This window comes from Leopardus geoffroyi, chromosome D3, assembly GCF_018350155.1.
Source record: "Leopardus geoffroyi isolate Oge1 chromosome D3, O.geoffroyi_Oge1_pat1.0, whole genome shotgun sequence".
NCBI lineage: Eukaryota > Metazoa > Chordata > Mammalia > Carnivora > Felidae > Leopardus > Leopardus geoffroyi.
Window position 1 is genome coordinate 94,426,668 of NC_059339.1, and position 24,729 is coordinate 94,451,396.

General features: G+C 59.2%; 2 protein-coding genes across 8 annotated transcripts in view; one reads left to right on the forward strand and one right to left on the reverse strand.

Annotated features, from left to right (window-relative positions):
• KCNG2 (potassium voltage-gated channel modifier subfamily G member 2) overlaps window positions 1-18,584 on the forward strand; it is a 79,375-nt gene extending 60,791 nt beyond the window's left edge. For both annotated transcript variants that reach the window (XM_045458059.1, XM_045458060.1), the window contains one exon: window positions 13,613-18,584. In XM_045458059.1, the coding sequence (XP_045314015.1) occupies window positions 13,613-14,422 (810 nt within the window). In that variant the 3' untranslated portion in view covers window positions 14,423-18,584. The remainder of the gene's footprint in view (window positions 1-13,612) is intronic.
• A 317-nt stretch (window positions 18,585-18,901) lies between these two features.
• The window catches only part of SLC66A2 (solute carrier family 66 member 2), a 53,116-nt gene continuing 47,288 nt past the window's right edge, over window positions 18,902-24,729 (reverse strand). For 4 of the 6 annotated variants that reach the window (XM_045458061.1, XM_045458062.1, XM_045458063.1 and 1 more), the window contains one exon: window positions 18,902-20,571. In XM_045458061.1, the coding sequence (XP_045314017.1) occupies window positions 20,364-20,571 (208 nt within the window). In that variant the 3' untranslated portion in view covers window positions 18,902-20,363. The remainder of the gene's footprint in view (window positions 20,572-24,729) is intronic. The other 2 variants (XM_045458065.1, XM_045458067.1) reach the window with 2 other exon arrangements.

The window sequence follows — 24,729 nt, forward strand, 5'->3', positions numbered from 1 at the left end:
GGCCTTGGCACAGGCGGGCACAGACACAGCCTCAGAATGCGCTCGGAGGTCCCAGCGCCCCAAGGGCACCCGAGGTCACGCCTGCAGGGGGAGGCTGCCGGACGGGGCAGAGCCGCATCTGAGGGCGGGGCACGCACTTGGGACGAGGCCCCGGCTCTGAGTGCCCACCTCCCGTTGCCCGTCGTCCGGTGCGGCTTTGCAAGCTCCCCACAACCTTGCCTCTGACCTGAGTGCTCCTCCCGGCACCAGGCCCGAGGGGTGGCGATTCCATGCACACACTGCATCTGGTTAGCAGGTGACAGAAGACGGACCACAGACGCGTTTATTTCTAATAAGCGACTAGTACAGTTGGCATAAGCAAGTCCTTTACTTAGGAAGTATAAAATGTGAATGGTAAAGTAAACGTAAATGTTCCTTTCACACATAAAAGTCTAAGTGACTAAGAGGATGGATCTAGATCTGTGAACACACCGCCATCAGCCGTGACGTCCAGGAGCCGCGGGAGACGAGGACACGAGCGCGAGCATCGGCGGACCCGTTGCAGACACCTGTGTCGAGCCCTGTTTCGCACACACACCGTTCTCCCCTTCGGGCCGCACAGCTGAGTGACTGCATCACCAGGTGGAAGGCTTTTGTCCGTGTTCTGTACTGAGAGCTAATTTGCTGCGTTATTTGCACGTCAAATGAAACCCAAGAGGACTAGCTGAGAAGTTGTTGTAAGTAAATGAATTTGTCAACGTAGCTGGCTTCCAAATAAACATGTAAATGTCAGCCGCTTTTCCATATATTATCAGTAATAGAAAATGTAATGGAAAAACTGTCCTGGTCACTAATAAAAAACACACGAAATGCCCAGGAATGATCTTAGCGAGAAAGGTTGGATATTTATAACAGAAAAAACAATGTAACTCTACCGTGTGACACAAAATGGCTGAATGAGAGGCAGGCACCTCACGTTCTCGAATGAGAAAATCACTCCCCCGGGGCGCCTGGGTGGCTCGGTCGGTTAAGGGCTGAGTCTTGGTCTCCGCTCAGGTGGTGGTCTCGCGGTTCATGAGTTCAAGCCCTGAGTCAGGCTCTCTGCTGTCAGCGCAGGGCCTGCTTTGGATCCTCTGTCCCCCTGCTCTGCCCCTCCCCTGCTGGTTCTCTCTCTAGCTCTCTCAAAATTAACAAATAAACTTAAAAAGTTATTAAAACAAGAATTGGAATCAATAAATAATTAAAAATAGTCTATTCTTTCAAAAAAGACAGAGAAGCACATTTCCTACCGGCAGAGACGCAAGGAGGTCATCGGCCGCACCCAGCGTTTGCGAGCTCCGCGCGACCCGCGTCCGGTGGGAGGGACTCCCACAAGGGAAGGCCACTGGAGACACGTAAGTGTGCTCGCCGCTGAACCCACGCAGTGCGCCTGGGTCACCGGTGCTGCGTGTCTGGGAAGCTAAGGCCCCAAATGAGGACAGTGGCTGCAAAGTATGTGCTCAACGAACGACACTCCTCGGTACACGTGTGTTCGAGGCTGTGGCACCGCAGTCTCCTTCCCTGCTTGGGGCACCAAACTGTGGGCCCTTCCTCGTTTGTGTAGAGACCCTTCGTGGCATTTAGTCCAGGACGCTGCTCACAGGAGAAACCAACAGACGCCAGACTGGGGCCCTTTGGAAGCCCAGGCCAGTTCCAAGCGGGGGCGGGCAGAGTACGGAACACTTTACAGCGAAGCTGGAACCATTTCTTTTCGAAAGACGGCACGACACTAGTCAACGGAGCGATAGCAGGAACGTGAATTGACACCCTGCCTCAGTGGAGATAATTTGAAATGAATACGTTCATTATCTCTATGTAAATGTTCGCTATTTTTAAACAATCTGTTCTCTGAAGTAGATTTAATATTCTCCCACTTTTCTATTTGCACTACAAGAACCTTTTTCCATAGATAATCGGAAAGAATAAATCCCAATTCAGTTCAAAGTCAAATTATTATAAATTCACAGTGAAATGAGTTAATAAATATTTTCTTTCAGGCACTTATGGGAGGCTGAAGATAAAATCTGCACACAAAGTCATTCACGAATGAGTAGATAAGTCAATAAGGGTATGTCCCTTTTATAGGGTGTGTCCTTCACGGTGGCCGGCGTGGGAATGGAGGTGGACTCTTGACCCAGCCCTGCAGCTGAGGACACCAGCTTTCCTGGACTGCTTTGCCGCCTACACCGGGCCCATGAACAGCGAGATGGGCATCGGTGTCCAGAAAATACACAGGCGGCAAAGGCACGTGACCATTTAAGAATTTAATTACACGCCAGGTAAACACAGGGCAAGTCTGCAGGCCTCGGGGTCTCTGCTGAGACCCTCACTGCGGTCACACCCCTCACGCCGGGGTGATGGGCCTTCAGGCCGGGAGCCCCGAGGTGCCCTTGCCGTGTGGCTTACAGAGAGAAACCCGCCCCCCCGGCCCCGCCCCACGCCCTTACTCTCCGGTTGAACCCACGCGAGTTACGGCACAGAGTGTGGTGGAGCCCGCAGAGCTCACTGCTCGGTGCTCTGAAACGAGAACAGGGCAGAGATGGGAGGCTGTGCGGCGTGGCCTCGCCCGAACTCCGTGTGCCGAGGGCCCCGCAGCCTCTGTTTGCCTCGTGGAGAGAGGGAGAGGACCGGGCTGCAGGTGCAGGGTGAAGGTCGCGGTGGCCTTGGACCGCGGGCGGCCGGGCCTCTGCCTCCCGTCTGGGCTCCGTTTGGAACTGCGCTGACACGGTTTATGTGCTTTTCCGAGTGAACGTTAAACTTCTGGAGCTACATGGAAAGCTTGGACACAACGGGGAGCACCTTCAGAATCCTGCATGGGGTTAATTTCTACCCATCGTTCGACATCAAACTGTCATAGCAATCCAGGCTGGGGGTAGAACGAGGCTTCCCAGACGTGCAGAGGCTCAAAAAGTTACCCCCCACGACCGTTTCTCAGGAAAAGTGAAGGCTACACCTCAACAGAGTAATGGGATAAACTAAACAGTGGGGGTGGGGGGCACAGCGTTTAAGCAGCTCAAATCAGCGGCGGAGAAACTCCAGACACAGCGTTCAGCAAGAGGGCCGGGGTCCCCGCAGGGCAGGCGGGGCTCGGAAAGCAAACAGAACCCGTTAACAACTTGATGTGTTTGGGCATTTGGAAAAAATACACCGTGCTTCAAAATAGCAAGCCAAGCAATTTTAGAATGAGGCCATAAAACTTTAAGAAAAGGAAAACACTTTATGAGGGAAAAAGCCGTAATCGTACACCACTACCTGGGGCCAGCAGTGAACAAGATTTACATTATCTTAATAATTGCTGATTTTACCCCAGAATGTGACAAAACTATTTTTGAAGGAAAAGGGTCAGGGGTGTGGCGGGGGTGGTGAGGTGGGGGAGGTAAGGGAACCAGATCCTGAACACAAAGTCAGCATAAATGTATGAAGTTAGTATGCCTGTAAGGAGCCAGATACACATATTATGAAATAAAAATACGGAAATGACTGTCAGAAAAACCGAGTAAAATAGAAAATTATTGCCTCCGGGAGGTAAGAGTTGGGGTGAGAGTACTCTTTTTTTCCAATAAGCCTTTTAGTATTTATCGAGTTTTTTTTAATTATACACATGTGTTCGTTTTGTAAGACAATTAAAATTAAAAACATGTTCAATCACCAAAACTCACTCAAGAAGACGTGGATAGGGGCACCTGGGTGGCTCAGTCAGTTGAGCATCTGACTTGGGCTCAGGTCGTGATCTCACGGTTCGTGGGTTCAAGCCCCGCGTCGGACAGCTCGGAGATGAGCCTGCTTCGGATCCTGTGTCTTCCTCTCTCTCTGCCCCTCCCTCGCTCGTGCTCTGTCTCTCTCTGTCTCTCAAAAATGAATACATGTAAAAAAAATTTTTTTAATTCAATTCACAGTTTAAAATCTTTGAAAAAGAAGACTCCAGTCTTCGTGGTTTCACTGGTGAATTCTACCCAAAAAAGTAAGGAAGAAATAATATCAGTTCTGCACACTATCTTCCAGAAAATAGAAGAAGACAGAGTACTTCCCAACTCACTCTGTGAGACCAGTATTATCCTGGTGCCAAACCAGACAAAGACGTTGCAAGAAAAGAGAAAATACAGACCAACATCTCATGAACATAGATGCAAAACTCCTCAACAAATATTAGCAAATCAACTGCAACGTATAAAAAGGACACCACATCATGACCAGGATGAGTTTTCCCAGGAAAGCAATCCGGGCTCAACATTTGAAAATCAATCAGTATAATTTATAATATTAACGCACTGAAGAAGAAAAGTCACGTGATCATCTCAACAGATGTAGAAAAAGCATTTGAAAAAATTCAATATCCATTAATGGTTAAAACAAAAACTTTCAACAGTATAGAAATGGAAGGGAGTTTCCTTCACGTGATCGAGAACCCCTGCAGCTGATGACATACGCAGCAATGAAAGACGGAACCCTCCCCCCCCAAGATCGGGAGCAAAGCCTGGCAGTCTTGCACTAGAAGTCCTAGCCAGTGCAATGAAGCAAGAAAAAGAAATAATAGGTAAATGATTGGAAAGAAAGAAAACTGTAGATTTTTAAATGCATGAAAAAGCTTGAAGAACAAGGACGTGAGTACGCTCACATGCCATCCAGCAGCCCACTCTGGGTCTTCGCCCAGGAGCAGTGACTCACGCATCCATCCGTAGATCTGTACAGGAAGGTGCGTATGGCTGATCGGAAACGGCCCCAAACTGGAAACCACACAACGCACACCAGCACATGTGACAAACGTACGTGCGTACGTGTGCCAGTCAGAGACCAAGAACAAACCACTGATTCCCAAACAACATGACTGAGTCTCCGATTATACTAAGTGGGAAAAGCCAGATGCAAAGATCTGGCATAATTCCATTTCTGGGACGTTCTGGAAGGGGCAAAGGGCGTCAGTGATTGCCACGTTGGGGTGGGGACAGTCCGGCTACAAAGAGGTGGCACAGAGACGGCGGGGACGACGGTGGTGCTCGCGGGCCTCGACGCATGTCCGGAAGGAGCACACATCCTCCCACGTAAATCCGTGGGCACGTGTGCGCTGTTTCCTGAGAACCCATTTCCCAGACCAGGATTTCCAGGTCAAATGTACACACACTTTGAAGGCTTTGAAAATATATTTGTGAGAAATTGTACAAATTTATTCTCTGCCCAGTGACCGGGGATCTACCTGGAACCACCCAGGGCCTCCAGACCCTTGGCCTGGGGGAGGGAGTTCAATCTGTGTAGCTACTTAGGGGAACAATTCAGCAATTGCTGACAAACGTGAAAGTGTCCCACCTGACAAAGCAGGAAAGCCCTAGACAAGCTCTAGCCGGTGCACACGAGAATATTCCCAGTTTCGTTTGCCTGTGTTGGGTTTTGTCGTTGTTGTTGTTGTGCGTTTTGTTTGTTTCGGTGATGGCGAGCGATAACATCTACCTAAGGTTTAAAGACATGTTCCCAGTCTGATGTTCGGCTTAGTAGTGACTGGACATCAGGGACATGGAAGGAGCGGAACGTGCTAGCTGAGCCACTCCCTTGTAGGCAGCTGACCTTTGATTCTTGAGCCACAAGTCACTGAAGGATGCCAGTTCCTATCCTAGAAAGAAAACAAAAGAAAAATAGGACGGACTCACGGCCCAAGGGCTCAGGTGCCAGCTGGGGTGACTTTGTTCCCTGCCACGTGCTAACTTTGAAGGTTGATACCCAGACCCGGGCGGCCACTGGGGAAGGGCACACAGTGTCTTGTGGCCTTTCACCGAGAAGGGAAGTTTGCCAGTGAGGAGCCCAGTGAGGGTGTCCAAGCCCGTCTCCGGAGGAGGGGTCGGGATGACCGTGGGGGCTCCTGGCGGAGGGCTCTGCGTCCCGGAGCTCAGAGAGTTAGGGCCCTTCTGTTACCTTCAGCCCCTCTGGGAGCAGGCCTGTGTGCTGACTCAGCTGTGGCTCCCAACCTGCTGTCCCCGAGGATGACCCTGCACGGGGCTCTTTCTTTCCCGCAACCACGGGCCTATCCCCACGTCAGTGGACCCTTTCCACAGGCTCTAGAGACCCTTGGGCCTCGCCTTCCCCAGCACCACCACCCCCACCTAACGCCCCCCAGGCTTCCTGGTGGTGGGTCCAGTGCTGGGGCCGTGACCTCTGGCCCCGGCCTCATGTTGTCTGGGCCTTGAGGCCGGGTCTCCTCTGCCTTTGCTCTCCTGGTCCTCAGCCCCTCCCCCACAGCCCGGATGCCACCTGCTTCCTGTCGTTGCCTGGGGCCAGTCCCGGCAGTGGAGGCCCGCACCAGCCTTGACCCTCCTGAGTGCAGCATAACCCACAGCTCCTGGCCGTTCCTGCAGGGGTGTCCACTCCGCGCTGCTCCACCCGCCCCGTTACCACCCCCGTCTGGGCTGGGACCGTCCCCCTGACCCTGACGTCTCCATCTCCGGACCCCAGCCCTCCTGCCGTTTCCTCTCGTCTCACGCTGCTTCACGGCTTGGCTCTCACCTCCCCGCCCACGTCCCTGCCTCCATCCACAGGAGCTGAGGCCTGGCCCCACGTGGCCCAGACATCCCCTGCTTTTTCCACCTGTCTCCCAGGGCCTCCACCCGCCTGCAGGGGCCCCTCCTTCCCCACACACCCCAGCTTGACCCTTGTACCCCTGATGAGAAGCCCCTGCACCTGTCACTGTCCCTCTTGGCGTCCACCAGCCCCACGGCACCGTCCGGCGTGTGTCGGCAAAGGGAACCCACCGAGGCTTCGTCCTCCGCTGCGGCTGCCGTGGGGCCGGGGCCCCAGCGCGGCAGCCGTGTGGCCAGAGCAAGAGAGCTCTGATTCCTGGGATCCCCTTATTATCACTTTATATTCCTGTGGGGCTGGGAGGTGAAGCACGTATGGGTTCGGGAGCCGCTTTACCTGCGCCCGGGGGGGCAGCGGGGAGGGGGTTGGCGCATATGTGGGGCTCTCTGGCACCTCCTGGCACATGGGAGGCGATGTGTCCCACATGCACACGTGGAGGGGGTGTGGGGGTGAAGCGGCCCCCACACTCCCCGGGGGTCTGCAAGCACCGGTGCTGCCCAGACCCATCTCAGGGTTTGGGGTCCGCTTTCTGTCCGTCCACAAGTGTCTGTACCAGAGTCCCTGCGTCGTCTCCAAGACCCCAGGGCCACAGCCCCCTCCTCTTGCCCCCGACAGCGAGCAGACGGTCAGAAGCCGTCGGCTGGACACCCCATCCCGTTCCCGAAGGCCAGCTCCCGAGTGGGAGCAGGGAGTGACCACAACAAAGAGACGGACGGTGTTTCGCAGCCTAGAGCCAAGCAGGCAGAGGTTAAAAGGCATCGGCCCAGCCCCGGCAGAGAGAGGAGTCCGGGGACCCCAGCCCCACCGGGGCAGGCGGGGACAGCCTGCATGCCTGTGCCGCTCGGCAGGGCCGGTGCGCAGACAAACGTGTTATATCCATTCGGGTGCGGTTTGTGACCTGGGCACAGCTCCACACGTCCATGAAAACAGAAGCAGAGGCCGGACAAGGGCAGATAATGAGAGGGAGCCCTTCAAAACTCGGTGAGCCACGCCGAACGTGGGTTTATTTCTGACCCGATTTTGCCCAAACAGGCCAGATGTGTCAAATTGTGATAAATCAGGGTCTGTTTTCTGGGTTAAAGTTCCAGAAATAGCTCCTTCCAATTAACCTCCACGGCTGGTCCTTAAGCAGAGGGCAGCCGGGGGCAGGGCTCTGGTGGGCTCTGACAAGCTGTGTCATCTCGAACCCACCGGGGTCGGGTTGGCTTCAGGCGAGCATACTGGGGTCACTATGCACGCGCGGGGTTGGGGGACAGCCTTCCCCGGCCACCCCCCGAGGGGCCCAGGGTCTCTACATCTGCTCTTTCTGAGCACGGAGGTCACGCCCGGACGGGGACTCACACAGCTGCACTCAGCCGGCCGGCGTGGCGGGGGCTGGGCCACAGTCGGCCCAGACGGATGAGGGGCCTCATGGGGGTGCGTGCGGGTGGGCCTGGGGCCCCAGGACACCGAGCGTCCCTGTGCCGTGGTCCTCAGACTCCTGCCTTCACCTTCCAGACCTGGCTCTGGGCTGGACTTCAGCCACCCTCCTCCGCCCCGTCCCGGGTCCTTCCACAAGCTGGGACTTTTCTAACCACACTGGCCCCCGTGGGCCCCGGCCGGCCGTCTCTTTACTGAAAACTTGTCAGTCGGGTTCCCCCTTGGATCCAGCTTTCCCACTCCTGAGGCCCCGGGCTCTCTGACCAGCCCGGGTGCTGAGGTCTTGCCCTGGAGAGGTCCTGTGACCTCCCTGAGCCTGACCTAGCTTGAGACTGATTCCACACCGGGGGTGTGACAGCGGGACCCCATCCTGGGGAGGGTATGTCCCCCAGGCTCGCCTGCCCCCTGGGGTTCAGGACTCAGAGCCTTTCCGCCATCGCCCAGCGCAACCAGCCTCGACTTGTCTGCCATCGAGATAAATAAGCATCACAAAGAGCTGGGACAAAACTCCCACCCGAACCTGGGGGCAGGGTGGCTCCGGGAGCAGGGGTCCTCGGTGCCTCGAGCGCCAGCTGGCACGGAGCAGCGCTGGGGAGACCTGACCGAGCCCGTGGGATAACAGCGGCCACGGTCGGCTGCTGGTGATGCCAAATTCTGCACACCTGGGACAGGAGTCCTGCAGAAAATAAATGGGAGCTGGCCCTGGTCCTAAGGAACTTTCCGGAAGGATGAACGGCAGACGCCCTCGCTGTGTCCATGCCCCCAGTCGCTGTGGACTGTCCTCCCACCAGGCCTCGCCCCTCGAGTGCCCTCCTGCCAGGACCTGTGCCTCGCCAGCCGCCACCGGGTGAGCATGAGCAGAGCCAGTCTGCAACACCGTCTGCGGGGGGAGAGCAGCTGGCACCCCACCCCGGGAGCCCAGCAGGTGATATCCCCGCCTCACTGGTGTTCTCCATGGACCCGGGATCTGCAGGGCTGAGGCCAGGACACCCCCAGAGCATGGCTGGGGCAGCAGCCCTGGGGCGCTCCACGTACAGCAGCCCCTGATTCCAGCTCTGCTCTCTCCATGCGACAGAGGGACGCAGGCACAGGGGCTGACACGACGCCACAGACCGGACACGCTCAGGCCCCCAAGCTGTGCTGCAGACCTGTCCACAAAGAAGCCGGGCCCCTCCAGTCAGGCTGCAGCCCCCGCTTGTCTTTAAATCAAGGGCAGCAGAGACGCCACAGGAGTTTCTGGGACAGGCGCAGCACCGTTGGCACCTGCAGTGAGCTAGCTGTCCACTCCCGAGCCAGGACGGGCCAGGTGACCCCTGGAAAGCCTCTGGACTGGCCGAGACACCACCGGCCCTGGGAGGAAAAAGCCTCTTGGAAAGATGGGCCGTCGAGGATCCCCAATCAGTGGCCTGCACACCCCGGGAGAGGGTCCGAAAACCCCTTCATCTGGGCTGAGGCACCACGGCCTCTGTTCGGGACAGACCTGCCAAGTGGTGATCAGGGGACTTACACCTAAGCTGTGCACCTGCAATCAGGCATGTGGAAGTCAGAAGCAGCAAGCGCGTGGCCATTATTTCCAGTCGCCAAACAGAGACGATGAGTAATGAGGCGGCTGAGGCATCGGGCTCTGACAGCTCGTTAATGGAAGGGCTGAGCTCTGCTGGTGCACACACACTGCCTGAGGCAGTGAGCCTCTGGCTGGGAGTACAGACTGGAGACAGGTTTGCGGGAGCCCAGTTTGCCTCGGGTTCCTTGAACACCCACGACGAATCGGCGCCTGGCCCTGGACATACGAGACAGGACTTGGGGAGAAGCCCTATGGGGTCCTACTCACCGCTGGCCTTCAGAGTGCCGAGCTCAACGCCACGGTAAATGTTTGCAGTGCGTAAAAACTGATCGCAAGCCACCACCTGCCCCCATTTGAAGCAGCAGCAGCTGTCTGTGGGTGACAGAAACTCGCCAGGACTGGCCCCCTGGAGAGGGCTCAGGAGCTGGGCAAGTGTCAAGTGTGAGGGACGTGAGCCAGCGGGGGACAGCGCAAGGCCCCCGGTCCCTCTCTCCTCCAGCATGGGGTGGGTCCACGAGAGCACGCGGGCATCGGCTGAGTGTGGCGTGTTCTCTCCAGCCCCCGGGGAGGGGGTTCACTCCAGGTGGGCGTCCAGACGGGGCCGGACCAGGGCCCGCCAGCAGCCGGGGGCTTGCAAAGGTCTGCACGTTCTGCCTTCCGCCGCATCAGCAGATGTCCGGGAAGGCCCCGGCACTGGGACCCCCCACACACTCAGGTTTGCCTAGAGACGAAGTGTTCTTTCAAAACAGCTTTACCCATCTGTAATTCACATGCCATACAATTCACCCATTTAGGGTGAGCGATTCGGTGGTCTTTAGTACATTCACAGCGCTGTGCGCCCATCACCACAATCTAATTTTTGCACGTGTCTATCACCCCAAGGGAGACCGGTGCCTCTAGCACTCAGCCCCCTTCCCCCCCTCCCCCCACAGCCCTGTGCAGCCACTAATCTGTCTTCACGCGTTCCGTGTCCTGGGCTCCGGCGGGAGCAGCATCAGACCGCAGGCCCTCCGTGGCTGGCATCCTTCAGGTCACATCTGTGAAGATCTGCCCGTGTTGCACACGAATCAGTACTCGTCCCTTTTGATGGCCCAGCGGTACCCGCTGTATGGATTCAGCAAGTTGTGTCTACCCTTCAGTCCGCCGGTGGGCATTCGGGTTGGGTCGTGCGGCACCCCGTGGCGAACACCAGTGCACGCTTTTGTGTGCGCACGTGCTCACCTCTCTCGGGCGCACACCCAGGACTGTAATCGCTGGGGCACGTGGGAATGCCATGTTCAGCTGCGCGAGGAGGGCGGGACTCTCTTCCAAAGGGCTGGACTGTGTCATGCCGCGCCAGCTGTGCGTGAGAGCCCCATTTCCTCCCCGCCCCCCAACACTCGCTGGGCTCATTCCAGCCGTCCCGGGGGGAGGGAAACGGTATCTCTTGGTGGTTTCAATTTGCATTTCCCTGATGGTGAATGATGTTGAGCATCTTTTCACAGGCTTCTTGGCTGTTCGTGTATCTTTCTCAAGATGTCTATTCCTTTGCCCATCTTTTAATTGGGGCTTTTAATTGTTGAGTTGTAGGAATCCTTTATATATTCTAGACACAACTCCCTCATCAGATGTAGCACTTGCAAATATCTTCTCCTGTCCTCTGGGTCATCCTTTGCTTTCAGATGGTGTCTGTAATAGTTGCTCCAGCCGCTGTAACAAAGGACCACAGACCGTGAGGCTTAAACGATGGAAACCTATTTTCTCACAGGTCTGGAGGCTGGAAGTCTGAGGTCAAGGTGTCGGCAGGGCTGGGTTCCCCTGAAGCCTCTCTCTGTGGCCTGTAGACACTCTCTTTCCCGTGTCCTCCGTGTGAGACTGTGCCCTGATCTCCTCTTTTTATAGACACGTCAGTCACGTTGCATTAGGGCCACCCTCGTGACCTCATTGAACTTGAGTCACCTCCTTAATCAAGACTCTATGTCCAGGGGCACCTGGGGGGGCTCAGTCGGTTGAGCATCCGACTTTGGCTCAGGTCATGGTCTCGTGAGTTCGAGCCCCGTCTGGGTCTCACTGCTATCAGTGCAAATCCTGTTTCCGATCCTCTGTCGACCTCTCTGCCCCTCCCCCACTCATGCATGCTTTCTTTCTCTCTCTCTCTCTCTCTCTTTCTCAAAAATAGGTAAAACATTAAAAAAAAAAAAAAAAAAGATCCTGTGTCCAAATACAGTCCCCTTTCTAGGTGCTCTGGGTCAGGGCTTGAACATACGGATTTTGAAGAAGCCAGAAGTCTTAAATCTTCATTAAATGTATCTATTATGTCTTGCTTGCTCATGTGTTTGGCGTCATCTCTAAGAATGTTTTGCCAAATCCGAGGTCATGAAGATGCTGGGATCTTCAGCCTAAAGAGCTTCCTTCTGAATTTTGGCAGGGCAGCTGCGCTAGAAGCAGATTCTTTCAGTTTTTGCTTCTCTGGGAAAGTCTGTATTTCACCCTCACCCTTGAATGACGGCTTTGCTTGGGTACAGGATTCTCGATGGCCACCTTTCCCGAGCCTTTGAACACGTTTCCCCACGGCACTCTGGCCTGTGCTGCTTCTGCTGAGACGTTAGCCTGATCCGAGGCACTTTGCGAGGACAGGCTGCTTCTGCCTGCCCGGGGTTGGGGTAGGGGGTGGGGCGGCTCCGCATTTAGCCTGCTTGCGATCCGTGGAGCTCCCGGGATGTGCAGGCCACTGTGTTTCCATAGATTTGGTGACTTTCCAGCCCTTATTTGTTTCTAAAAGCGTGTGTCTCCGCCTCCCTCTCCCCGCTCCTTCCGCACTGGCGTTTTACAAACTCGCCCCACGCTTTTCACACTCTCCTCGGTCCCCCTTCTCTCTTCTCGGGGTAATCTTCTAGTTCACCAGTTCATTCTTCTGACGGTTCACATCTTACTGTGGAGCTCCTCCCGTGATATCTACTTGTACTTTTGAACTCCAAAATCTCCATGTGGTTGTTTTAAAAAGTTTCTCCTTGTTGATATTCTCCATTCGATGCAATGGATTTGTCATCGCACCTTTCACCTCTTCCCTCTGCCTCTGGTTCCGTGAGCACACCGGTGACGCTCCTTTGAAAAATCCGACACTGGGGCCTCTCAAACGCAGTTTCTGTTGCCTGATTTTTTTCTGCTGTGTGGATCATACTTTACTGCGTCTTTGCCTGACATGATTTTTTCATTGGAAACTGGGCATTTTACATAGTACACTGTAGCAGCCCTGGGTAATACCCCCCCCCCCACACACACACACACACTTTTTTTCAGGGCTACTGTTATTTGCCCATTTGTTTAGTGATTGGCCGGATTGTTTTGGTGGAGTATATCCTTGCCCTCCCCACACACCCAGACACACACAGAGCTGAGCCCCTGACGCTGCCCCTCCGGAGGCACAGTTGGGGGACGCCCACGGTCTGAATGGCCTCCCATTTTCCTTCACTACCACCCGCACGGTTCCGGAGAACCCCTCGAAAGTGGAACTTCTCCCTACCGTGTTACAAATGAAGCCTGTGCAAGAAATGAGCTGCTTTGAGAGCCCGCTTCTGCCCCCAGGCAAAACCTCCGCGCAGGGACTGGGGAGTTGGTGACTCCCGTTCTCTGAACTGAGGGCGGGGCGCGGAGCGACCCCACAAGCCCAGGGACAGGGCGCCCCTCTCCTCAAGCGCACTCCCCCAGGGGGAGCCCCGTGGCGCGGGGCAGTGGGGTGTCCTCCCTGAGGCCGGGGTGGGGGTGGGGAGGGGCGCCTCCTCTCGCCTTTTTAAGCGAAACTTCCTCCATTTTCTTGAAGAGATGCTCCATTTGCAGTTTGCCCCGGGGCCCGTTTGCAGAGGCTTCAGTGACGTTTCCCAGCGGCGCTGGGGGCCGTGGGCAGAGCTCCTCGCTCCACCCCCGATCTGGAAGCCAGCCGCCTCCGGCGGGGATCGGGACCGTCCGGCACAGGAACCGCCCCCCGCCCCCATCGGCGGCGCCCCGGCGAGGGTCGGGGTCCCGCCGGGAAGGGCGGCCCGGGCGTGACCCCCCGCCCCCTCTCCTCCGCAGGGCGAGTGCTCCCCCAAGTGCCGCAGCCTGTTCGTGCTGGAGACGGTGTGCGTGGCCTGGTTCTCCTTCGAGTTCCTGCTGCGCTCGCTGCGCGCCGAGAGCAAGTGCGCCTTCCTGCGGACGCCGCTCAACATCATCGACATCCTGGCCATCCTGCCCTTCTACGTGTCGCTGCTCGCGGGGCTGGCGGCGGGCGGCGCGGGCGCGGGCGCGGGCGGCGCGGCGCTGCTGGAGCGCGCGGGGCTGGCGCTGCGCCTGCTGCGGGCGCTGCGCGTGCTCTACGTCATGCGTCTGGCGCGCCACTCGCTCGGGCTGCGCTCGCTCGGCCTCACGGTGCGCCGCTGCGCGCGCGAGTTCGGGCTGCTGCTGCTGTTCCTGTGCGTGGCCCTGGCCCTGTTCGCGCCGCTCGTGCACCTGGCCGAGCGCGAGCTGGGCGCGCGCCGCGACTTCTCCAGCGTGCCGGCCAGCTACTGGTGGGCCGTCATCTCCATGACCACCGTGGGCTACGGCGACATGGTGCCCCGCAGCCTGCCCGGCCAGGTGGTGGCGCTCAGCAGCATCCTCAGCGGCATCCTGCTCATGGCCTTCCCGGCCACGTCCATCTTCCACACCTTCTCGCGCTCCTACTCGGAGCTCAAGGAGCAGCAGCGGCGCGCCGTCGGCCCCGAGCGGGCCCCGCGCGACGACAGCACGCGCTCGGACAGCACGCGCTCGGCCCCCGCCACCGAGGACGGCGCGCAGGGGCCCGGGGGCGGCCACGGCTGCCGCCCGGGCCCGGGGCCCGCTCCCGAAGAGCCTCTGCAGAAGTAGAGCCTTCGCCTTTCCTCCCGCCCGCCGCGCGACCCGGCGGGGGGGGGGGGGGGGGGAGAGATGGGGGAGGGGAGGGCCCACCCCGTCAGGCCGCCCCGCGGGGCGTCCACTGCATGTCGCTCGAGCCAGCGAGGTGCGGGCGAACAGCGCTTCCAGCCCGGTCGTTCCCTCATCCGCTTTCCGCCTTCCCTTTGGAGCTCGGCCTCTGGCCCAGAAACTCCGAGCTTGCAGCAAATGCCAGAAGGCTCTGCGGCCGGCCCAGGGCGGGCAGGTAGGGGAGTTCCCTGAGGAGCAGCCGGCCACAGGGGGTCTAGGGGCCATGCCCCACCGCGAGGGAGCCCCTGCCTGCACATGGCGCGCTGCTGAAGCCCACTCCCCCGACAGGGACAGGGGCAGAGGTGTCCCATCCACGTGGCCACCCACGCCCAGACCTCTGACCTCCCTCCCCTAGGCCAGCTCCGTGGGGGCTTCCTGGACCCCCTCCCCTTCCCCCCACAGGCTCTCCCTGAAAAAGACTCTGCAAAGCTCAAGGCCTGCATGCTTCCCGGCCCTTGTGCTGGCCTTGGACGTGCTTACCCTCCGGGGTGCCTCAGGAACACCCCCTGGTTCTCCAAGGGCCGTGGGGGAGGGGCTGGGTGTGCAGCCGCTGGAACCCCGTCCTCACCAAAGCATGAGCCTGTTTCTGCTGCGGGCATGAAGGAATGGAACTTTCCGAATCATGTTACTTTGTACTTTTTCATGTTAATGAGTCGGGCCATGACATGGGAGACATTGCTGCCACAGGCCCCTGGGAGGATCACCCGCAGCATCCGCCCCCCCCCCCCCCCCCGCCCCGGGACCTGCTGACACCCGCACCCACCCTGCCACCATCACAGCTTTGGCAGGGGCCCTGGTGCGAGGCCAGAGCCAGGACACGCTGGGTGGGGCTGGGGTGGGACCCTTGCTCTGGGGACATTTCCTAAGATGCTACCGCAACCAATAAAAAGTGCCACCTCTCCTGCACATACCTCTGCTGAGTTCCTGTGGGCAGCACCGGCGTCTGCCCCAGGCACAGGGGCTCCCAGGCCAGGAAGGGGTTTCCTGCCATCGCAGGGAAGTCCGTGTGTGCAGATGGCGGGGCACCTCTGCCTGGACAAAGCCCTCGCATGCAAAGCCGGGTTGTACCCCTGCGAGTCCTACCGCAAAGAGCCCTGTCCCTAAATCTGCAACCACACTGTGACCCTCCCCCCCGGGGGGCTGGTCGTTCTCTGGGAACCAGGCTGGAATAGAACCCGGGGCTGGAACTGCAGGCTTTACAAACAAGCCCCAGCTCTGGGGCGGGGTGGACTGCCTCTCGGCAGACAAGTTTCCCCTGTATCTGCTTCCTCCTCACTCCCAGCCTCACTTTCACACACACACACACACACACACACACACACACACACACACCTGGGCTCCACTGCTGGAGTCTATAGGTCAGTGTCAAGTGGGCAAGGGCAGTGAGGAGTAGGGAGGCTGAAATAACGGTCTTACCAGCAGCCAAGAAACGTTCTGGGATCAGAATGAGCTGAGGGTCCCCAAACCACATGCAGGTGAAGGCTGTCTCCCACCGTCTGCTCTCGCATGGATGCTCACATCAGCTCCGAGGCAGAAAGGGTCCCCTTGTATCAGATGGGGACACGCTCTGTCCACAGTAGACCAGGCCATTCGCACCCGGCCTGACACCTGCCCCCCCAGCCCAAGCTTCTCCCTGGGGCAGGCTCCTGGCAGGGGGGAGGCTGGGCTCCTGCCCTGGAACCCGCACTCCCTGGGGCAGGCTCCCCTGCTCCTTCCTTCCTGGGTCCACGTACTCAAGCAGAGGCCAGCAGGGCTCTGCCAGGAGAGAGGGCAGGGAACTGGGGGCCAGGGGAGCCCCCCTGAGTGCAGGCTCTCGGCAGACTGAAGCCGGAAGCCTAGCCCTGCCTCTTCCTGATGTGCCCGGTTAGCTGAACCCCCAGAGGATGGGGCTCGGGAACCCACAAACACACCAAGGGTGGCCGCGCTCTTGCAGTGACGGCATTGGGTCTTGCTCAACCCGGGCGCCGTAGCTGGTGCCCGTGGGGTTCCCACGCATGGGGGCCACACTCGGGGTGCCCGCTCCTCTGCTCCTCATTTGGCTCGGCCGATGAGCCCCAGGGACAAACTGCTTTTTCCTGTGCCGTGGGGCTTGCTCAGCATCACCACGAAGACCTCCGGAAATTACCCGAGTTGTCTCTCCAGGACCAGGTCAGAGGTGGTGGATGGCCTGAGGGACCTGTCCCCTGTCCTCCTCGCCCGGGGCCTCAGTGGTTCTGTGGGTGCCCCGCAGTCCCCCCCAAGACTAGGAGAGCCAGTGGAACACCACGGGTCCCAGGAAGGAGGGGCACCTGCCAGCCGTCCTGCGTGGGGTGCGCTTTGCCCAGCGAGCCCCAGGTTTGCTTTCCCCTTCCCCACGGTACCAGCCACCCCGCCTCCCCACCCCCAGCCCCATGGCCGTCCCTTCCACACAGTCCGAGCTCCTGCCGCTGGGCGCCGGGCAGGCCTCTGCCGCCTGTGGCCTCACTTTCCCCCTCCGGGTCAGGGACCGGGAACTCGCCAGGTCCCCACCAACTGCCCCCTCACACACTCTGACAAAACCTGTACTGAAACATCTGCTGTGGGATAGAATTGTGCGAGCCCTACACGTGACGCTGACCTTGCCAATCTGTTCAAGATGCGCAAAGGCAACGAAGGGGGGCAGTTTGGAAATGTGGCCGTTATCACCTCCAGAATTATGCGGAGAGCTCTGTCCAGCTCCCGGAGTATCACTGACTCGGGAGGCAGGCTCTGACACCAGGTGGTCAGTGACTTGTCCCAAACCAGCAGGCCAGCCAGAAGCCTCTGGCTCACCAGAAACCGTCCTGAGTGTGTAAGGGGTGTGATTTGGGGCCGTGACGTTCCAGAAACCACCCCCCTTACCCTCGGGGCCGCTATGTGTAAATGCAGCGCTCTCCCTCTTGTACCTGAGCCCTGCCTCGTCCCCCCACCTACACCCATCACACCCACCCGCTCCCCCCACACCCACCCTGGCTGAACTGTGTGCTTCTGGACAACCTGGAGACCCGTGCGGGCCGAGCACGGCAGCCCCAGGACGGAACCAGCTCCAGCATCGCTGTTGGGGAGTCTGAAACCCTCCCCGATACTTGCTGCCCAAAAAATCCCTCCACACTTTGCTTTTGGGAAAAACGCACCACACACACACGCAGACACACACTCTCTCTCTCTCTCTCTCTCCCTCTCTCTCTCTCTCTCCAGTCCTTGGCCAGCTGGAGACCGGGACAGCATCAGTGGCCCCAGAGCCGTGGGCAGGGCCACGGCACATTCACAAGCCTCCATATGTGTAAGTTCTCCGAGGCCCAGCAGGATGAGATAGACCGTGGCGCTCACCCGGAGGCCGTGACGGCGTCCCCGCACTGCTCCCACCTCCCAAATGCGGTCCTGTCAGAGGAAGGGCCGTGGAAACAAACAGGAGGCTTAAGGCTGCGGAGGGTGGCCTTCACCTGTTTTTAATTGGGGCCGTTCAAACCTGGGCCCTCCCCCCAACAGACAGCTGTGTCCAGGGCTCAGGGCACGTGCTGTCCCGGCCAGGGCGACAATGGCCCCGGGGCTCTCCGCTCGGAGACTCCTCAGAGGGACACGGCACTCTCCCCGTGCCACTGCCCTGCTCGTCGGTGGAGCCGCAGGAAGAGGCCGCAGGTGAGTTTTCAGGAACACAGATGGGTTCACAAAAAAGACACCTTTGTATATTTTGCCGCCTTTCATCTTACTGTGGACGTTTTCACTGCATGCGTTAATTTAATTAAGTTGGTTTTAGGTAACACATGGTCAGAAAGCAAATAAAAAGCCACCGCCAGGCAGGACTGTCGCCCTGCGGCAGTAAGCGGCCCCCAGGGCCCACGCCGGGGATGTCTGCTGCCGGCACGAGGGCCACACCTGTGTCACCACCTTGGCTCGGCCCAGACCAGACTCTCTCAGACTAGAATCCAGGGCCGGGGGGTGACGCATCCCAAAAACTTAAACTATCACTTCCACGTACCTTCGCTTTGTGTATCGTTTTGACATTTTTTGCATCTTGCCCCCAGTGTAAATTGTCTCCAAGAAAAAAAAGAAAATCGCTCGGTGCAAACAGCTCCGTCCCTACTTGCCATACAGAACCGTCGATTATTCTTGAGACACAGCCCTTGGCCTAAAACGAGGCACTTCCCGCCCTTCCAAAGCATTCCACGGTCCGGGGCCCTGCCGGCACTGGGCCGTCACCCGTCCGGGGCTGGCCTGCCTGGGGAGGGGGCACCTGAGCGAGCAGCCCGGGTCTCACGAGGACAGCCGCACCCCAAGGAAGGGGCGTCCACCCTTCCCTGGAGACCCTGAGGTGAAGTAAGGGCGGGGACCGGTTCCTCCCTCTGTCCTGGGCCCTCGCTCCCGAGTCCATTCACGAGGCCACACTGGATCCGCGAGCGGTTTATTGATTCACAGTCACCACACTGACAGAACGGAGCCCCCCCCACCCCCCACCTGGGCGCGGCCGGTCACCACTGCAATCGGTGACGTTTTAATTCGGAGGCTATTACTGCTGCAGACATGTCCCTTCATTTTTATAAACTAAGCATTTCCAGGTCATCTCACAGCCATTAACTCGGCAGGATCCTCGCTCAAACACGCAGGAGTTTTTGAGGAAAACTCTGGAGGAGGGAACGGCTGTGCACAGCAGACACCACTAGGGCTGTGGCACCCCGGTCAACCCCCCCCCCCCCCCAGAGCTGCCCCTCTGCCCAGCAGAAGGGAAGCCACGTGGAAGCATCCAGAACACAGGCTCTGGGGGCCTGAGAGCTTGCCCAGGGCTGCTGGGCACGGCTGAGATGCTCATGTGACAGTGAAGGGGGGAAACACGGGGCGACCAGAGTCACCCAGCAGCCCCCACCGCAGCCAGATGCAGGGGATGTGGAGGACCAGGGGTTCGGCGGGCAGAGATGCCGGGGCCCGGCCCCCTACCCCGGAAGGTCACCCCAGGCCTGAGGGCCCAGAGTGTGGGGTGTGGGACTGGCTCGGCAGCAGGGACACGGGCCACACGTGTCCCCACTCCTGGCCCGCAGACCGGCCCCGTCCTGAAGATGGAAGGCTCTGTGCTGCAGACACGTGCGTTCCCCAGGGTACAGGGAAACGCCCCGCAAGGCAGCCCTCCTTGGGGGACCCGGTCGCGGGCCCCTGGCTTTCCTGGGAGCACACGCGGGCCACCGGCACCCCACCACACCCCTGAGCCCCAGCAGGGTCCACACCGGTGCCTGCCAGGAAGAAGCCAGCGTAGCAGTGAGGCCCAGGGGGCCCACAGGACAGCCCTGGGCCCCACTGCCGAGCTGACGGCCGAGTCCTGAGTCCCATGAGGCAGCTGCACTGCAGGTGGCCCCGAAAGGGCCAACTCTGGCCGGATAATCAAGAATACTCGTGACGTACGTCCTCACGGCCTCCTTTCCACATGTATCAGGCGGGCTCTGCGCCCGGGCCCTTCTGAGACCGGGCTCTGCACTCCGGAGGGGCTTCATGGTGTCCTCTGTCCTGTCGCAGCCCCAGGTCAGCCTTTCCCGGGTTTGTGAGCACGTTCTAGGCTGCAGACAGGCGTCTTGTGAGAGGAAGGAAGAGAACGCTCGCTTTTCCATCGCCCGAAAGCAGCTGCAGCCCAGCCCTCGCGGTGAACCCCACCGGCGCCCGTCCTCGGGGCGGGCGGGCACAAAGGCCGGCACCCAGGCCCCCCCACCGGCCCACCCCAGACCCACAGAGGCTGACAGAGATCCCGACGGCTGAGACCCCTCTGGGGCCACGGTGCCTGCCCGCCCCGACGGGGAGGCCGGGCGGCCGGGCGGCGCCTGCGGCTGGAGACCGCCACGCGTCCTTGTCCTCCTCCCCGGCTGCCTCAGAGGGCCTTGGCACTGGCGGGGTGCGCCGCGTGGGGGGCGGGCTTCGGGGGGTGGCGGGCGAACACGTAGGCCTGTCCCAGGATGGCCAGGTCCACCAGCACCTGCAACAGGCCACACACGGAGAACTGCAGGGGCGCGCCGTTCAGCAGGAAGTAGGCGGTCTTGAAGGCGTCCCCGCTGGTCCACATGAACACCATCTTGATGCTGCAGAGACACCAGCCAGGGGTCAGGAAACAAAACGGGGCTGGGGGCTCAGCAGACGGGGCAGTCAGGGGACACCCGGCCCCAACCCGTCCCTCCCATCCCTCCCATCCTCGCCATGAGGGCCCTGCATGCCCCGCCACGGGGACAGGGAGGCCCTCCGGCCGGAGGGGCCTCAGCTGTGCGGGGCGGGAAAAGGCCGACACAGCGGTGGGGCCCCCACGGCCTCACAGGTGCTCTGCCCCTCGCGGCTGCGGGCACGTCTGTCGCGTGCCCCTCAGGAGACTCGCCGTGGCCTTAGGACAGGGGAGACCACCCATCCCCACGCTGCATCCCAGGGGGCCGACCAGGCAGGGGCAGCAGCCACAGCCACAGGACTTCAGGACGGCCGCACTCGGCCACAGGAGCCTTGCCCAGGACAGGTGGTGGCCCCCTCAGCCTCAGCTTTCTCTTCCTGGCCACGGAGCCCCCGGTCTGCACCCAGGGGACAAAAGCAGGGGCTGCCAGGAGAAGCGGAGCAAAGCCGGCCACTCTCGGAAATCTCTGCCCGGCCAGACCCCCCCCCCCCCCCACGCGGAAGCTCACTGGAGGGTGATTCCCTTCCTGGTCATGGACGCCGACCCCCCTCAGACACCTCAGACCCGTCTGTAGGGGGACAGGGACCCTTGGTGAGTAAAGAGGGAACTGTCACTCACGTCACTGCCCACAGCCCACATGCACACCACCGAGCCCTGGCTCCCCGAGCGACGAGCGGAGCACCGCTGTGCCTTCCCGCGTACGCTATGTTTAAATCGCACCACCTCCGCCAGCAGGCCGAACCTTCTCCAACTAATGAAACCAAGCCACAGAGTTTGGGGGTGGTGCCACCAGGCAGCAGGAAGGACAGCGAAGTTCCCCAAGCAGACAGGGTGCCCGTCAGAGCCGCAAGCACCAGACCGAGGAGAACTTACGTCGAGGGCGAGGCAGGCGCTGTGGGCTCTTAGAAGTGGGCACTCCTCCACCCCAGAGCCCTGGCGTTCGGACAACCTCAAGCCCCAGGCTGGTTCTGACAGAACCGGGGTGAGGAGCCCCGTCTCCTGAACCCCAGCGCACGGAGGCAGCAGGCGCTCAAACACTGCTCTTGGTCCCATCCTCCGCCCGCTGAAGCGTCACACTGGCCATGCGGAACCGACGGGAAGCGGAGAAATCTCCTGACCTTTCCGCTCACGACAGCCTGAGGTTCTCGGGACGGCCGCTGGGGAAATGGCCTAAGGCCGAGCTCCGTCCAGCTTGTCTGTGGGCAGGCATCCACATCCAAACAGCCCACGGATACATCTCACTTGGCCTGTAGTGTTGGCTCACGTAGTATTTCAAAATGTTTGTTCTGAGTTAGCTGATAACTAATTCTGCATTTTGAAAATCCAGATTTATTATATATAACAGAGCTTTTTCTGGCTGCTTTCCACATTTAACGTTGGTTTTTAGCAGATTGTGATGTGATACATGTTTGGGATTTGCCAAACGTCTGAAATCTGTGTTTATCTAACATCAAACTTGGAAAATTTTCAGCCATTATCTCTCTAACTATTTTTGTCTGCTCCACACTCCTCTCCTAAACTCAGACGACATCAATGTCAGATCTTCTGGTACTGTCCCTACGTCCACTTTTACCCCGTTTTTCTCTGTTGTTGAGAATGTACGATTTTTATCGATCTGTCTTCAGGTTCAGACTCTTTCTCCTGTTACCTTCATTTCTGCTACTGAACTCACGAAGTACCTTTTTATTTGGTTTTCTGTATTTTTTAATTTAAGATCTTCTATTTGGTTCTTTTTTATAGCTTCCACGTCTTTGCTGAGATGTTCTGTTTTTCATCCATCTCCAGAGTGTCTGCTCTCGCTCTCTAGAGTGCTTTCCAGTGACCGCAGTGCCTCTGTCACCTGGTTCACGGTCCTTGTTGTCAGCTGGTTCCCGTGTCCTTGGACAGCTGCTGAGATCTTCCTGGTTCCTTCATATGTTGAGTAATTTGGGTTTGTATCCTGGACACTGTTAACATACAATGAGACTGAATGCCTTATTAAACCCTATGGAGAACGTCGGGTCTTGTGTTCTAACAGCAGCTGATGTGGGCTGCAGGTCAATTCAGCTCAGTTTTCAAGGCGTCTGCAGAGCCACCTGCGTCCGGACTGTGCAGGCAGCACTCAGTGGCCGGGCTGGGATGTGGGTGGCGGTCCTCCCCAACATTCAGTTTTCAACGCCTCTGGGATGTGGGTTAGGGCCAAGTCCATGCACGCGTAGCTTGGCGTGAGCCCAGGAGCCACATGCAACTTTACAGGATCCCTGTCCCAAGATGTCCCTGTCCGTCTCCCTGACTCTGTGCCTCGGGGACACTCCTTTCCCAGGTCCTCTGGCTGGAAAGCCAGGGCTTTAGTGTCCAGGCCCACGTGGTGGCAGGGTGGACGGAAAGAGCCACAGGATCCCCCTTTACTCTCAGGGGCAGGTGTCTGTCCAGCCACCGCTCACACGGCCCCAGCTCGGCAGACGGCCCTTCAGGATTGGGACTTGCCTGGAGCCAGGACATAAGAGCAAGGCCAAAACAGCAGCGACGACAACCTCGGGCGTCTCCTCACTCTCTGCCCTGGAGGGGGCCCTGCCCCACGCTGGGACCAGTGGAGGAGGCCCCTCGTGGAGCTCTTTCCACCCTACCCAGGGCACAGTGCTGAGTTCCAGGCTGGCAGAGATGGACGGGAAAACGGAACTCAGGTCAGTCATCCATGTGTCAAGTTGCGGTCTCCCTCCCGTGACCTGCCCGCGCCGGCTGACTTCTTGGAGTCCCCACAGCTGCTCCGTGCCTTCTGTCCGGGCCTGCGGTCGTGCTCAGGGGGAGAGATGGGCTTGCCCCGTGCAGCCTCATGGAAAAGATCCGAGATTGGAAGTTTGGGTCTGCATTCTGCCACTGGCCACCTTCCCCGACTGGTCCCTGTGGACATCGGACCTGGTCCACACTGGGCAGCATGGCCGAGGAGCAGGAGGGACGGTGCTGGCTGCTGTGACATTTCCCACGGGGATTTGTCGCCTGCGGTGATCAAAACCCTCCACTTCCCGCCCCGTGCCTCTCTCTTGGTCTGAACTGTCCTGGTCTGGAGCACCAGCTGGGGATGTCTGCCTGTGGATGACTCGGCATCATGGCTCAGCGCCTCAGTGGGGCCGCAGGGCAGGGACTTGGGCTGATGGCGCCCTTAGAAGCGGGGGAACCGTGGAGGTGGGGGGCACACCACGGAGACGAGCTGAGGGAGGGAAGAGGGGTGAACGGGGGACAGGGCTGACAGCACGCGGCCCCCTCCAGGCCTGGGCTGGGCCACCAGGAGGCCGCAGGCACCTGGCAGACTGGGGCCCGGGTGCACGGAGTGAACTGCACCGCGGAGGGCCGGCCTGTCCAAGCTGCTCACAGCCCCCACACTCACAACACCACACTTTCCGAGGAAAACCCACAGCCACAAAGCAAGCGCCTCAAGGAGAAGCTCCAAAAGCAAGCGAGGTTTCTGCCCTGAAGACAGGAGGGAAGCAACGGGCGCGCAGAGGAAGAGGCTCGTTCCATTCTACGGACTCAGAGCTCAAGGCACGGTCTCCCTCAGAGACACCCAAGTTTAGGAGGGGACCGACAGACCCTCCTCAAAACACAAGGAAAGCCTAACGAGCCACAGAGACAGTTCCAGCTCAGGCAGCAGGGTCGGGCAGACGGCCGGGCTGGAGCCTTCTCAAGTGGGGCTCTGGGGCTGCAGCCAGAGCCGGAGTGACACCAGCCTGGAAAAGCCCTGTGTCCCCAGCCCCTCAGGGCCAGGTCCTTCGACGGCCCCCTGGCCAGAAGCTGGCCCTTCCCTCCACTGGTGGCTCGGAGAGAGACAGGACTCCACACAGCGGCACTCCCTATGGGGCAGGCAGAAAATGCAGCTGCGGTCAGTCCCGGGACCCGAGGCCACCCCTCCCCTGGCGCCCTGTCAGAGCCCCTCTGGGTCCTGAGTGCACAGGTGCACGTGCAGACGTGCGGTCACTGCTCAGACGTGAGGTCACCTGATGTAAAGAACATTTTTAGCCGCACAGACCAGACGCCTCACCCAGCCTCGGCCCTTGAGTCAGCTATGGCTCGGGGTCAGGAATGTGACAGCCTCGCTGAGGTCCCACGA